Source organism: Calonectris borealis, chromosome 10 (genome assembly GCF_964195595.1).
Source record: "Calonectris borealis chromosome 10, bCalBor7.hap1.2, whole genome shotgun sequence".
Taxonomy (NCBI): domain Eukaryota; kingdom Metazoa; phylum Chordata; class Aves; order Procellariiformes; family Procellariidae; genus Calonectris; species Calonectris borealis.
The window spans coordinates 2,842,990-2,858,613 of NC_134321.1; the positions used below are offsets into that span (position 1 = coordinate 2,842,990).

General features: G+C 42.4%; 1 protein-coding gene across 3 annotated transcripts; it reads right to left on the reverse strand.

Moving 5' to 3' along the window:
* Positions 1 to 6,261: 6,261 nt before the first annotated feature.
* On the reverse strand, positions 6,262 to 13,003 carry TRNT1 (tRNA nucleotidyl transferase 1). 3 transcript variants are annotated; one of them, XM_075158598.1, is made up of 8 exons: positions 12,868 to 13,003; positions 12,564 to 12,711; positions 11,644 to 11,837; positions 10,910 to 11,048; positions 10,543 to 10,669; positions 9,827 to 10,020; positions 9,391 to 9,641; positions 6,262 to 8,060 (listed from the first exon to the last, which is right to left on the reverse strand). In XM_075158598.1, exons 2-8 carry the CDS (start codon positions 12,709 to 12,711, stop codon positions 7,812 to 7,814), a joined length of 1,302 nt encoding a protein of 433 aa, XP_075014699.1. In that variant the 5' UTR covers positions 12,868 to 13,003; the 3' UTR covers positions 6,262 to 7,811. The 3 variants fall into 3 exon arrangements, with proteins under 3 accessions (XP_075014699.1, XP_075014700.1, XP_075014701.1); XM_075158599.1 differs by having other exon boundaries at positions 12,564 to 12,679; positions 12,868 to 12,955; XM_075158600.1 differs by lacking the exon at positions 6,262 to 8,060 and adding an exon at positions 8,091 to 8,604 and having other exon boundaries at positions 12,868 to 12,993.
* Positions 13,004 to 15,624: the final 2,621 nt, after the last annotated feature.

The following is a 15,624-nucleotide window of genomic DNA, read 5'->3' on the forward strand; positions in this document are numbered from 1 at the left end:
TTTCAAAATTATTTCTGTGAAGATTAGTTTATCAGCATACATGTCCAGGGTTCTGTGAAGTACTGTCTAAAATACCTAACTATGGAGATTTTTTAGTAGTATTTATTTTGACAAGGGGGAAGCAACATCTCTTTAATTTTTTTTTTCTTTTACACTTTCATATCATAAAGTAAAATTTCACATTATCACCCTTATCTTACAAAGCGCAAAAGTTTCTAAATAAAACAGAAATAAAAGGCAGTGCAGGTTTTTTTTTTTTGTTTTTTGTCTGAAGTGCTGTCTGTGCTACAAAAATCGGGTGCCAAAATGGGGCAGCTTTTGCCACTGATGTACTGCGTTTTTTTCCCCTCAGAATGCACTTTGGTGATGGAAGCTGAAGATTTCTTCAGTATGTGTACATACACACTTTTTTTTTTCCTTTTGAAGCTTTATCATTCACTCTTTATTTCTTCACTGTAAATCTTTGAGAACTTGCATTGTTAAATATAACGACACAAAACTACTTAAGATTTAAGATATCAGCCACTACTTGCTTGTTCTCAGTCACGCCCCTACGTCAAACATAGGTAGCACGGGCAGATAACTTCAGTGAAATGCTAAGTCAGACCTCTCTACAAGACAAGTAGCTGATTTAAATGGTAGTGTGGTACCTCTTACAGTGCAGCTGCAAAGATACCCAGATGTGAAAAGATGCGAGATGCTGAAAGGCTGTTAGGATAGTTTATTATTGCTACGTATGTAGAAACTAATGATTGTGTAACTCAGGTTTAGTTCTTTGAAGCCTTCTACCTCTGTGCTTCTGTGATAGCTTTTGTTCTCTCCATAGACATCTTTAATACCGTATTTAATTTTGTGTGCAGTGCTCTGACTTGCCAGTGAACTGTGAAAAGCAATACTTCTTTGAATATAATTCTGAACAAATAGAGGGTGAATGATGGCTCATTTTCTTCAAGAAAACATTCTGTATTTTGATCATGTTTCTGTAATAAGCTTTCAAAAGGCTGAAATGATAAGCACTAGTGTGAGAGAGAGACTGTGAAACCTCTGTACTTGGATAACCACTGAAGTCGTACTTGGCTTTCCCCTCACGCCATGCACATGCACACACACAGACATACACACAACATGCACATGCATGCACTCAGACACACACGCGCGGCTTAGCTATAGGCTTGGTTTATTTTTTCCCTCAAAGATACCTAGTATCTGTTGTTCCCATTACCCTCGGTAGGGCTTGTTGGTGGCAAGAAGTTTGAGGGTGCTTTAAAGTACCTTCTGCTGCCATTCGATTTAAGTATTCACTGAGGGTATGGCGAGGGAGGTTTTCAAAATGATTTTCTCAGCTGTCGCTGAACTTCATAAGGTCTTTAAGGTTTTGGCTTAGTTTTTTGGATTGCCTCAACTAAAAATGGCATTACGTGGGCAATGTTTGAATACAAAATAGGCATATTTTTGGTATTGTGTATATATAGTCAAATGTAAACTAATACAATCAAGTGAGATAAGTCAGGAGTAAATTTAGCACTAATTTAATTTTGTTGTTGATGATGCTGTTCCATCTGCCTAACCTTCTGTGTAATGTTTGCCATTTCAAAGTCCGTGACACTTCCCAGGTTGAAAACAAATGTGATTCAGGTTGCTGCGAAGAAGATGAATCCTGCCGTGGTGAAGCTGGCCATTACAGTGCTACATGTGTAAGAATGCTTAAATTCTACAGGGTGTGACTTGCAGGGTGGATGTGGAGTCGTGGATTATTCTATACTTTGGTTAGTATCTTCTGTGCTTCTTTTCTCCTTTTTGGAGAGAAAACTACTGGATTGGGATTGTGGAAAATTATTACTGACAAATATGGACATCATATGCTTTTGAGAGCTAAATACAAAGGAAATCACATTTTACAATAATTTCCTGTATTTTCTACCTTCATTGGTTGGCACGTAGCTTCACGCGTTAATTAATCCGATTGACTTACTGGCTGCTGCCAAAGGGATCATTTTTCTCTTCTCTCCCACCGTCATCTCTGTCCTTAGTGAGATCCAGGGATTAGGCAGTTGCAGGGTTGGCATCCTGGCTGCACAGCCACATCCCTGTCGGGTCTGACGGAGGGAGGAGGGACGAATGGGCGTCTTGTAGGGACAGAAGAGGGACTGCCCTGCGCAGCAGCAGGTCTCGGCGGGACTGGCGTACATGTAGCATAGAACTGCTCATTTTCAAGCTGTCGTTGCAGTGGCATAAAGACGTCATACAATCCGAGCCTGTAACATTGCAAGTTTTCATATATTTTAGTTTGGTTTTGATGAATGGGTAGAATCACATAGGACACTTGCACATTTGGTCTAAAACATGTTCAAATACTCTACTGTTTGTTTTTTAATAATGCTGGTTTTGTATGTGCTGCAATTCATTTTGTTCCTCTCATTGTTTTTTCACCTTTGTTTAATTGCTTTGTAAAAGCTGCGGAAGGGGTAGCACGTTCTCTGCTTTAACTCTTCCTCTGTCTGCCTTTTGAGACAACTTTTCAGAAAGATCTTGTTGCTTGCAAACATTTGCAAAGAATAAAATTCAATTTGTTTCAAAACTGATCTTTTTTTGCTGACTGTTGGGATGGGAAGAAAGAAGTAGTTTGGGTTTACGTTGTGTTTTAAACTGGTTAGCTTCAAAAAGTAACATGTTTAGTAAAGAGAGTTTCACCTTCAAAGAGTGTGCAGGCTCTCCGGGCAAAGGACGGAGAAGGTAAGAAATAACACGGAGAGAGTGTACGTTGTCATTCTAATGAATAATCAAAATGAAACATTAAGTAAGTAAGTCAAGTCCTTCATCTCAAACTCTTCTCTCTCATCTGTGCACTTATTTGCTTTAATCCACCTGAGTAATTCTTGGCTTCAGTCCCAAATTGTTTCCCTCCATATTAACTTCCCAAGGTCTGAAAGTCCTGATGATTTTTCGAGCATCCCAGTAATTAGGAGAATGTTCTCTGGACTGGGTTATCAAGGAATCAGGAAGATACAGTTTTTGCTTAACTCATGGTGCCAAAATGTAATTTGCTGTTAGAAGGCTTAAATTCACTGTATGAAATGGGCTTAGTCCTGCTTTGGGACTCGAAACACAACACAAACTTCATTTTGCCTATATGACAGTTTTCAAAAATGTGCTTCTTGCTACCTCATAGCTGAGACCGTGTCGTCTATTTTGTCTTTCGGAGGGTGGTCACAGTGGGTTCAGCAGCAGGGTGTAATGCTGCTCTCCCAGAGGTGTTACGGGAAGGGATGATGGTAACGCGTGTCTATCCCAAAAGTCGTAGGTCCGTAGACCAGCGTGGGAGTCCACCTGCCTGCTGTCAAGCAGTTCTTGGTCGACTTGCAAAACTATTTAATTTTTGACTAAACTGCCTGTTTTTCTTGTTTTTCCAGTATTTTCAAAGCAGACACATGCGAGGTGTCAGCGCTTCAGCTTTTCTTTGTGCCAGAGGAAACCTCGCAGGGATTTCCCAGGTACCTGTCTCGTTTGCAGATGCTGGTTTCCGCGCAGACCGCACTGCTGAGGCAGGATTTTTTGCTCTCACAAGCTCTGCAGCGTGCCACGGGCTTTCCCTTTCCTCTGTATTTTAAGATCTTTGTGTCTTCTGAGAGCTTGGATCGCTGTGTGATGATGTTCCCCTTACAAATGTTTGGATAGCATGAATTCAGGATGGTTACCACTCCATCGGAAAAGTCCTGCAGTTTCTTTCTAAGCATTATACAAAATCACGAGGACTTTGTGACAGCAGCACAGAGTTTACGATGGGCATTGCCACGTCGCTCCTCCACAAAGCTATAGGCACATGGCTGTGGGAAAGCCTCAGAGGACAGCTTCCCAGCCTGCTGTTTCTTTCCGTATAGCTTTGTCTAGAGGTACAATGCCTAAATGAGGCTATAGGATGGGTAGTTTAGGTGATACGCAGGTAGTGGAGCATGCTGAATTGAAGTGCAGACTCTTAAAGAGCTATTGTCTTACCACGTTATGAAGAAATTATTTAAAATGTCAAAGCTTTAAATCCTTGTACTCTTGCTCAGCCCGATAATGAAGGACACTGCTAGTCTCTCCACCACTAACACTCTGCCAAGGTAACGTAATCTTCACTGTCCCACTGGAACTGGAAGCAGCTTTTTAAGGGAGAAAAAGGCATTATGGCACTACAGCCAGGCACGCTCCATGGTGTTCTGGAGGATTTGTTGATTTATTGAAAAGATCATATACTATAATATAGAACATATATATTTTTATATATAAGTCTATGGCTCCTAAACATTTTATGTGTATATATAAAAAGTTTGCATTATAATAAATAGGTAAATATGTATAAATTTATATATTATATTTTTGTTATTACATATTTTATTATTCTATTATATATTATATGTACACCTTTATATATATTATTTATTATAATATATATTATGTTTTATTTATTATATTAAATTTAGGAGCCATTGCTAGGAAGATCGATTGTGTGTGTGTGTGTGTGCGCGCGCGTGCGCCTGTGTGTTGGGGGGTGTGTAGAGATAGAGAGATATCTCTATCGAGAGAGAGAGAGATATCTAGATATATATAGAGATATAGATATATATAATATATGTAGATATATATAGAGATATATAGCTATAGATATAAAAAAACCCGTAACTCGCACCTCCCAGCGAAGGCCAGCAAGGCAGCGCAGCAGCTGCATGTCGGTGGCGGGGGGATGCCGGGGCACGGCTGTCCCCTCCCTCCACGCCGTGCCGCACTCTTGGGGCACTTTTGGGTGTTTTCCTCTTCTCTGCTTCATGCCCGAGGTTTACGGGCTCTGCAGGGAGGATTAGCCATGCCCTTTCCCCTTAAAATGCAGCCAAGCCAATCTGGCCTTTTAATCGTTTTTACAGATCATTAGATCTTGAGAGAACAGTAAAAACCCTCATTAATCCTCAGAAGCCATCTGCAAGGGAAAGCAGTTTGTATTATTTACCATTTTGCCCTTCACACGCAGTTCCCTCTCGGCGCAGCGATGAGCGCAGGGGACCCCGAACACCCAGGGGCTGCTTTGCCCTGCTGCTCCAGGCTCCAACTTGAATGAAAATTAGCTTCACCCACAGGAAGAAGAGTTTGTTTCATTATTCTTTGCAAGTTTTTGGGATACATCCCCCGCAAGGACAAGCGGGCGTATGGGAAGCGTTAGTCTTTCACTCTTTTTCCAACAACCCCGGAGAGCGGACTGAACATCCACACTGGCAGCCGCTCTCAGAAAGGGCTGTCACGCTGGGGAGCCGGAAACAGCTACCAACCAGCAAAGCCACGCCGGTTTTTGATGTGTAACTTCAATTAAAATTCACATTGTGAATATCATTTAATTAGTCAAGTAATCCATTGGAGAAGAGTACTTTACTTGACCATATATGTGTCAACTGCTTCATCTCTTATCTCCCAATTTAGTATTTAAATAGCTCGTACTCAAGTGTTTATCAAACACGTCATTTTTCCAGAACTCAAGCTGGTACTGCTTGCTTAAAAGATGCTATTGTTTTGATTTAACACAGTTTCATTTTTTAATAGGGTTTAATATCTTTGAAATATAGCACAACAGAGATGCTCGATAGACCAACTGGAAACCTCAAGCATAGTAAGATTTTTAAATGAGCTATTTGAGCAAATGTGCTAACTACGCCAAATTAAAGGCAGAACTGTTTAATTAAGATGCTTTCAGAATAATCTGTTTGTGCTGTTTTTCACAAGCGCTGGAGATGATTGTAAAGGTTTCAAGCTCGTGTCCTTACAAACCCTTCCTCCAAGTGGAGTTTGACCCTGACAACAATTTTGGGTAACATGAAGTGCAGTTGCTAATATTTTACCACCTCCACAGAAATTGCCTTAAAAGATGCAGTTTTGTGAAGTGTTCTTTGCAAGAGTCTACTATCATACTAAATTTTATACCTGTCTGCCTCCCAAGATTTCAGTAGTTCAATAAATTGCACAAGGAGGCTTCAATTTAATTACATAATTAAATCAAACACCATCATGTTCTTATGAGATTTGCCTTATTAACAGAGAAAAACAGCACTTTTTTTGTTCCCTTGCTGTCTTCCTGAAGTTCGTAAGTACCTTCAGAATAATTTATTTCAAGTAACTGACTTCCTAGGAAAACAAAAAGCAGCTGGAAAGTTAACTACATGAAAGCATAAAATGCTGATTTTTTTGTGGCACTGCACTGGTATTGCTGCCATCTAGTGCTGCAAAATGATATCTGAGTAAAATGAAATCCAAACAATTTTATTACTTACCATGGTTTTGTAGGAAAACTTAACCTGCAATAAAATTTATATAAACAAGAAATGCTCTCAGTTGGAGCTATGTTTTTGTTTTTTAAAAGCACACCAAAAAAGCCAGGGATGGTAATACATGTTCATTAAGACCAGCGCTGCTTCAACAACCCATCTTCCACAGCATTACTTGGTGGCTGCTGTTCAAACAGACTACGAACTCTTCATTGAACCCACTACGAGTTATTAGGTACTACATGCAAACAACTCTCTCCTTGTCTAGGTTTCCTTCCCCCATCAGTTTTAACTAATAGTCGTATTTTCCAAAGTGTTATAGATATATTTCTTTATTAATTTTGAAGGGCCAAATTATTTAGAATTTCCTTTTGAACTGAATTCAGAGTGCATTTTTAATGTGGATCTGTTCAGATAGAAGAAACGTAAGGATAATTAACACAGAAGCAACACAGGGAAGAACCTGGTGCGATAGTGTGGATGTTAAGACTTCTTCCCCAAATAATCTTACCGAGTTAAACACAGTGCCTGCAAATCAAGAGGAGGTGAATGCCTCTGGGTCTCACTGCTGCGAGTTACAGGAAAGGACATGGGGAGAAATACTGAAGGCAAACCGGCACTTCTCGAGAGCGTTAGTACTCTGAAGGTGACAGAGCTACAGGACCTAGCTCAGGTTCACTCTGTTTAGGCACACTCACACCACCATCCGAATTCTACTCGTACCTCATGGGGAAAGAAAAAGGAAAGAAAGCAGGCGTCAACTACCAGACAGGGCGGGGGGAAAGGCAGGGAGCCTGGATCTCCCTTCCCTTCTACTATTAACATTAAGAGTGTTTCACACACAAAGTTGAAAACATACTATAGAACCCTTTGCCAGTTTTCTATGGATTTACTTACTCAGTGATAAACAAGTGACTGAAAAACTACTGAAGAGACAAGAAGTTCATGATACGTCCTCAGCTAAGTCATCCTTTTAATCTAAAATTGATTCTGGAATTATGGAAAATAAAAATCTTTTCAGAAAACAGACTTATTTTACATGGTAAGACTGTTTGGGAACTGCTGGAGTATTTCAATCTGGTATCTAGCTTTAACTACAAAAAGATTTAGAGCTTATTATTTCTAGACACTTTGTCACTCTCTTAGGCACAAAAAAAGGCCATGATTTTATCTAGAGGATAGAAACACCTTTTTTTTTTTTTTTTTTTTTTTTAAATGTAGCAAAATCAGAATGAGAAAAATATTGTGTCATGTCTAATGCCCCAGAGTCAAGATAAAGTTAAATATTTATCATTAAAATACAACAACAAGAGGTAGAGACTGTGGAATTTGTCAAATAACATTTTGCATTACCACAAAATTAAACTTCTCCTCGCAGAAATTACCAATTAGTAGCAGGAGAACCGTGCTGTCTGAAGATCTTAAATATGACAAATGCTATATTGGCTGCGACAACACTGACTGGTATTTACTGGTATCTCAGTTACACTTAGGGCACAAACAGTGCTCTACCATTATTCAATTTTACAACTTCTTCAAGCAACTTAACAGTTCTTCTTTATCCATGTGGTACCCACTCTTCTTCCATTCGTCCCTTAACTGCTGTAATGCTGTTCCAATTTCTTTTCCAGAAGACACACCCATTTTTCTTAAATCATGGCCACTAACAGGAAAAGAAGGAGCAGTCCATTGCTGCATTTCTCTTAAAAGATGTTCTTCTCCCTGGTATTTTAGAAGCTCACAGATCTTGGAATTTGTATTAGCTTCCCTAGACTAAAAGAAAAAACAAAGAAAAGAGAGGATTCACTATGAAACAGTAGAAAACAGCTCAAACTGTGCTCAACATTGTGTAATCCCCATGACATCTTGTTAAGGCACATCTGGATGTATTGGAACTATGAAAGCGAGGATTCTCTTTGCCTCACAAGTTTTAAAACTCAGTCCTAACTTGGAGGCTCTGGGAGATCCTTGGAGACTTCCTGAATTCCAGGTAATAGCTGTAACCATTACCTTCAACCTCCAACTGGAGAGGAACTATTACCTTTCCTGCGGGAGACAGGCCTCCCTGTCACAAACTGACAGAGACTGCCGTCTCTTGCCTTCAGTCTCAGGTTCTGCAACAAAAGTGCAGAACTTCACCTGAAAAAATGACTTGAACTTTGCTGTGGAAGAATGTCACAAGTTGTCTACTTAACAGTACTCCTCACGAAGAACACATACCGATGCTCCAGGAATTGCACCGACTTTCAATACATGATTCAAGGAGCTGAATTTCACATTAAAAAGCTAGAGTCTCTTGAGGTCCAGACCCTGTCTCCTGTTTTAATGCAGAAGGGGAGATCAGGTGGGACAGTACAGCAACCTGTCAGTCCCTAGGTATGTTCACAGGAAACTTCTGTTTCAGATGATTGAATATGACATTTTTCAGCCTGGATGAAAGGTAGGCTTTTAAATCCAGTCAAAAAGTTGCTACAGAACACAAGGTGCTCGGAACTGCTAAAAATATGGTGTGGGGTTTTTTTTTGTATGTTTGAAATAATTTCTGAAAAATTAAAGCCTCAGTATTTAGGATGGGAAAGAAAAAAGGTTTTGAACCCAAGTAGAAATGTCTGCTATTTATCCTCTTGCAAAACTAAACCCTACTAAAGGAAAAGAATCTTTTTATACCAGAGTTTCTGCTTTATGTTGCAGAGACATGACAGGACATTCGCAATAGCTCTTGTTAATTTCTGGTCCCCTCTCCAGAGGAAAAACAAAGGGGAAAAACAAACAAAGCAACCCCACCTTAGTTAACTGGAACTGGTATCAATAATACAGAAAGATATTCTCCCAGTTACCATGACGATATTACACTGGGAGCAATCCAAATTTGACTAATACTTTTTGTCAGTACATCCCATCTTTCTGATGAAAATGTCATGGTCTTTAAAATCCTGGCAAAAATTTCCCTAAGACCAATAAACAAGCCTGCCGATGAAATGGCTCTTACTTGACTCTTTAAGGCCCTTTCTTTCCACCAGGCATTGTCATCTCTGCTACTCTGTAAAACTGGAAATTCAGTTTACTGTGAAGAACAAAATAAAGCAATATGAAATACACTTACATCCATTATGAAGTCTTGATATGGTCTAAGTGGTTCTGGACCCATGGCTTTGGTTAACTCTTGCCGGTGCTTCACTAAAAAAAGGCCAAGGTTTTTTTCTTCTTTTGAGATTTTCAGCCTCAAATCAAGGTTAGTGACATCATCCTTCACCTTGAACAACGATGTCAGAACAGTCATCGGTTTTGGACACAGATTTTGAATATTTTTAGTGACTCTGGCAAATTCCTCTAAATTTCCAGCAAGTGGTAGTCCTAAAGGGATACACACCAAAAAAGTGGAACAAAGAGTCTTAAGAAATGTGGATGTTAACACGGGGGGGGGGGGGGGGGGGAGGGAAGGCGGGGGGAATCTGATTTCTTTCTGGGTAAAAACAAGTTTTATCTCACTTTGCCATGCTGCAGTTCTGTTTGTATATGATATAGGAGTACCACTTTACCTATGTATTGGGCAATATCCAGCTCATACATAAGTCGAACCAAATGATTTACATGGTTTCCAAGAAGAATTTTTTTCAGTTCCACCCAAATCCTTTCTCCTGATATTCCAGCCAAACCTTTGGCATTTTCTTTAATTGCTTGCAGTGTACTAGGTTCATGATCACCAGGTTTCTCTGCGATTCTTCCATAAAACCTGCCCAAATAAAACCTCTGTATGTTAGACCGAGAACAATTATTCCATTTAGAATCACAGAATCATTTAGGTTGGAAAGGACTTTTAAGATCATCAAGTCCAACCATTAACCCAGCACTGCCAAGTCCACCACCAAACCATGTCCATAAGCGCCTCATCTACACGTCTTTTAAATACCCCCAGGGATGGTGACTCAACCACTTCCCTGGGCAGCCTGTTCCAAGGCTTGACAACCCTTTCGGTGAAGAAATTTTTCCTGATATTCAATCTAAACCTCCCCTGGAGCAACTTGAGGTCGTTTCCTCTTGTCCTATTGCTTGTTACTTGGGAGAAGAATTTATTACTGCTATCCAGAGAATGAATATCATGACAGTGCTAAACATTCTAATTTAAAATACTAGAGGAAACTTAACAATATGACAAGTACAACTCTTTTTACATGACTGATCTCTTTTTGCACGTTTCTGAAACCTTCTATAATGCTTAGTTAATTTCTTTATCTAGAAAAGCAAAACCTAGTACCTGAAATATCTTAGGATTCGTAAATAATCTTCTTGTATTCTCTCACTTGCCTTTCCTACAAATCTAATTTTGTTGTTTTTCAAGTCTTCATATCCATTAAAAAAGTCATACAGCATACCATCCAAACCTAGAAAAAGAAGAAAAAAACCCAGAAGAATATGAATTTACAAACATGGTTGGCACAATTAAAAACACTCATTTGAAAATACAGAAGACAAGTTGTGTGATTTGACCTGTTTTACCAGATCATCTCACATATTTGTACAAACCTGTCAGCTGACAGCAGTACAAACAAACAAAATTGGAACAGACTGAGAGAACTTACTGACTTAATCTGAAAAGCAGATTTGCTTTTGAAAGAATTTACCTAAAAACATGGAATTGACAGTCAGATCCCTCCTTTCAGCATCCTTTTCCCAGTCAGTGGTGAATTCCACCTCTGCATGTCGTCCATCGGTGACAACATCTATTCTAAGAGTAGTAATTTCAAAATTCTGTTCATGGAGCTGAAAATCCCACAGACATTGTTACTTCAACACAATCATGAATATAAATGTAAAAGCTGTATATTTTTTCAACCTCATGTTTGTATACAAGTTAGTGCTCAAGCTGGATACATGCAAACCAACATGTACCATGTTTTCATACAGAGCAGATAATCAAGAAATATGAACACCTGAAAATAATCCTTGCATTATTCATTTTCTAGGTAGCCTGCAGAAATCTTCCTGCAGAAGATGGAATAAGAGGCAGAGGAACGAGCAAGGTAGAGGAAGCAAGACTTGGGATATCAGGAGCAGGAAACACCAGGATCAACTTCCCCACATTATCCAAACATGTGGGCGGCCTACATTATCTTTTCTAGTGATGACACAGCAGCATGAATGGCTTATGCAGAGGTAACATGCATTAAAATATGGTAATTAATTGAATTCTACAAAAAAAGAATAATCAAAAAATCACTGCATATTTTAAAGCAGGATCTCATTTAAACTCTTACTGTGATACTTTAACAAAGGAGCATGCTACCAGTTTTCTACTGGATATGCTGCACATCCACAGATACAGTTAGAAAAGATCCAAGTCAAAACATAAACCAACCCTGGCAGTAATGGTTCCATGTTTTTCTCCTTTGTTATTGATCAGACGAACACCAGCAGATGTGAACATTTCCTTCATCTCTGCTGGTGTAGCTGTAGTGGCAAAATCTATATCTTGTGGTGTCATTCCACTTAGTAAATCCCTCACAGCACCTCCTGCTATTCTCAGCTCATAGTTCTTCTTCTCAAACAATTCTGGGAAGGAAAGGAAAATTGTAAAGCACTCTCTCAAATAAAAACTGCCATAGCACACTGTCAGCCATAACTTACCTTTTCACAAATTAAGATCATAGATGTGGGAATACATACTCAAATATGCAGTAAGCAGCAAGTATGTACGTACCTCACAGCTTCATGCAAAATGCACAAATTAAGTACACAGCTGAGCACCCACAGCTATTTTCCCAGTTATTGCTGATATATTTTTCCAGGGCACTTCTGCTAACCTAAATATTAACAGGTTGCTAATTGATACTAGGGGACTCTGGGCTGTGGAACATTTTTAGCAGTTAGTAGCTGACAAGGGAAAAGTGCTTAGTTTGCTTATGGCAGAGCACGGTGAACCGTGAATCCAAATTTCTTCAGCAACAACACCCCACCACAGCTGATGAAAACCGAGCTCCGCCATGTCATTTTAAAGTCCGAGTGGCCAGAGCTGAAGAGCAGCGCACACCTCCCAGAACACAACAGCTACCCAGCACCCGCGACCGGGCCGCCAAAGCCCCTGTACGCTCCCCTCGTAGGGGGGCCAGGGGCTGCGCCTACAGCAGTGACAGGAGGCAAAGGCGCAAAGCCCGCATTCGCCGCCTCGGCTCTCCAGGCCGGCGTTCTGGTCCTCCTCACGGGACACTTTGGGGGCCGCGGCTCAGCCCCGCGGATGCCCGGGCCCAGACCCCCCGCCCCGTGCCGGGCCGTACTCACCTGCCACGCTGCGGAGCCCCGGCGTGAAGAGCGCCTGGAACTGGGGGGACTGGAGCTTCATGGCGCCCGGCGCTCGGTGCCGCAGCCGGAGCGGCGGGAGCAGCCGCAGCGCGGCCCTGCGGGGCAGAAGCAACACCTCAGCCCACATCTGGGAAGAAACAGCGACACGACGCGTCAGCCGGGCCCGGGCCGCATGGACCCGGCCTCCTCCCTCCCGCCCCAGCCGCCGCACGGAGAGACGCCCTTCCCCCGCAGCACAGGGTCCCCGGGCCGCCCCGCCGCACGCACGCACGCACCCACCCACCCGCGGGGCTCCCGGCGCGCTGAGGCGGCGGCGCTAGGCCCGAGGAGCCGGCTCCTGCCGCCCGGCCTCGCCCCGGCGCCGCGCGATGAGCTCAGCGGCGCGACGCGGCCCGGCCCGGCCCGCCCCTTCCGCCGGCGGGAGGCGCGGCCCGCGCCCCGCTGAGGGGAGGGAGGGGAGGAGCCGGCGCCTCGGCGGGGTCCGGCTGCCGGGCAGGCCTCGGGCGGGCTGGCGGTGGGAGCGTGGGCGGCGTGTGTGCCGGGACAGAGGGGCCTCGAGTGCTGAGGAGCCGCGGGTGGAGCCCTCGGAGGTCTGCCCGCCAGTGTCTTCTGCTGTGGTAAGGCAGAGGAGCGTTTGTGCTGCCGAGAAGTGCGGCACGGAAGAAGGGAGTCACAAAAGGAACAATACGAAACATAAGAGATTTACCTGGCTTAAGTTTAAGAGAAAAAGAGGATTACAAAGGGAAACCATAAATGTATTTTGATAATGACACAACCGTGACAAAAGAAACGGGCAAATTACCCCAACACACCACCTGTGAAATCGCCTCACTAGTCACTGAAGCAGCCCAACGCCGGTGTTAAGCCTGGCAGGCGCTGAGCTGTGTCCACCAGCTGCTGAATGACGAGAAGCAACTCTCTAGTTCAAATACTAGGTTTATGTTTGTCAGCCTGGATTGATTTAAGTCTCCTTCACTGTGGAGATGTATGGACAAGACAGGATAACGTGGGAGTCCTGGGGATTTGGTACAGTTCGGGGGGGTCAGTCCTCCCCTCCTCACAAGTGTGATTTCAGTGCTGTGGAATTACTGAAATTTCACTGCGTTCGGCCAACTGCACACCCCCAGGGCTCAGGAGAGCGCGGCTCTCGTTGCTTCTCCCTGCGAGGAGGCATCTCGGAAGGGTTGGAAGGAGCAGAGCCTGAAGGAGGAGCTCACCCAAATGCGAGTTAATTGGGAGCGTGGTTCCCTTTGAAGCCTGAATAAATCTATGTCTCAGCAAAAAGAGTGCTACAGGTTTCTTGGTAACTGGGAAGAAATGTTACACAGATCTATCCAGCCTTTTAAGCACCTAACAAATCAGCACCTCACTGCAGACAGGAGAATGCTTCTGAGCACAAAAGGGTTTTTTTGGAATGACCTATTGTCACCAAAAAAAATCTCAGATCCACAATAATGTAGTCAGGCCTGTGTAAGAACATAATCTTTTCTTAACCTTTTTTTGTGACTACTGTTCCTTACTAAAATCCTGCTTCACCTTTAGAAATTACCTCTTTTATACAGAAACATTTCGCTGTACATGTCAGAGCTCTTTGCCCAGTAATTAGCTGTTTGTTCAGAGACATACGGGCTGGCCAGACCTTAGGAGGTCACCTAATTTATCTCCGCCTGATGGCAGGATTTGATTACAACTGTCATTCCTGGTTGATGTTTGTCTATAGATGCCCAGTGACAGAGTTTCTTTCAGTCCTCGGGCGCCTGCTCCACTGCCTCCCTCTTCCTAACACTGAAAGCTTTCTCTGATATCTAACCTGAATTTTACTTGTCGTCTTCTAGTCCCAGCCCAAAGGACCTGGAGAGCACGTGAAAGCATTACCGTGGTACATTTCTGCACAAGTCTTCCCTTAACTTGTTTCCTTACTGGTACTTTCTAGGCTCTGGTAGTATCCGTTGCTGTGTACTGGCTTCTCTGCATCTGCTCCACGGCTTTCGTAAGTGCAGTATCTGAGCGGGACACAGCGCACGTGAGTGGAGGCTTTATCAGCGCTGCGTGGAGCGGAAGGATTGCTGCATGTGTCTTGCAGAGGACACTCGCTTTTAGCGAGCCTGGGGTGCCTTTTTCACAAGTGTGTGACATTGTTTATTCCTCTTCAGTTTATGATGTTCCAAAACCCCAGATCCTTTTCTGTGGAACAGATACCTGATCAGTTGATTATTGATTATTTATAGCTAGTAATTTACAGTTGATAATGCCTAACTGCAGTTGAGAGCTTGTCCATATTGAACTGCACCCAATTTCCACCAATTTGTCAAGAACTTTCTTAATTTTAGTCTTAGCCTCCAAAGCACTCACCTTTCCCAGCTTGTGTCATCTGCACATTTAATAGGCTTCTCTGTACTTGCAATCCAGGCTGTTAATAAATGTAAGTCAGTCATTAGCCGCCTTCTCGTCCTTCCTATAACTCCATTACATATAGCCCCACTTTCTGCAGGGTCTTCTCTAGGCCCTTGGGTTGGTTTCTGCTGCTTGTCCTGTTTGTGAGCCTGTTATCCAACCCTATGGACCGCAGCTCAAAGCTCTCAGCACGAGGTTAGGAAGCTGGTCTTGCTCTGGTATGGGTAACTTCTCAAAATACCATTGACATCCACATGGCTGTATGGCAGGAGCATGGACAAGATGGTATAAAACCATTGGACAGAACCTACACAGTTTTCCAGCAACATTTGGATTTGATTTTCTGGGGGAAGAGCAACTTGGGATATCAGCAGTGGTCCGTAGGTAGCTGGCTATAGGTTTTTTCTTTGCAGTGAGTCATTAAACATTCCCGCTCTTGCAAACATTCCCGCTTTTGCAAAGTTATTAGAGAATTATCAGACTATGGTATATAATTAACCCTCAATAAATAAAGTAAAACCATTTCTGGGCTAAACTGTGTGCTTGGATGAAGCCTTGCATCCTGTGGTTAAATCTGTAGTTCCCTTTTTCAATGCATGCTTGTCTAACTTATCATCTGCCATCATTTCTGAAGTACCTATCACAT

What these genes read in the sequence shown, in the direction of transcription:
- TRNT1 (XM_075158598.1), bottom strand. Translation starts at nt 12,711, where the DNA reads ATGTGGGCTGAGGTGTTGCTTCTGCCCCGCAGGGCCGCGCTGCGGCTG. An exon ending in TGTCAATTCCATGTTTTTAG is followed by an intron (nt 10,670 to 10,909) that starts GTAAATTCTTTC and finishes TTCTTTTTCTAG; the next exon opens with GTTTGGATGGTATGCTGTAT. An exon ending in CGAATCCTAAGATATTTCAG is followed by an intron (nt 10,021 to 10,542) that starts GTACTAGGTTTT and finishes TTATTTGGGCAG; the next exon opens with GTTTTATGGAAGAATCGCAG.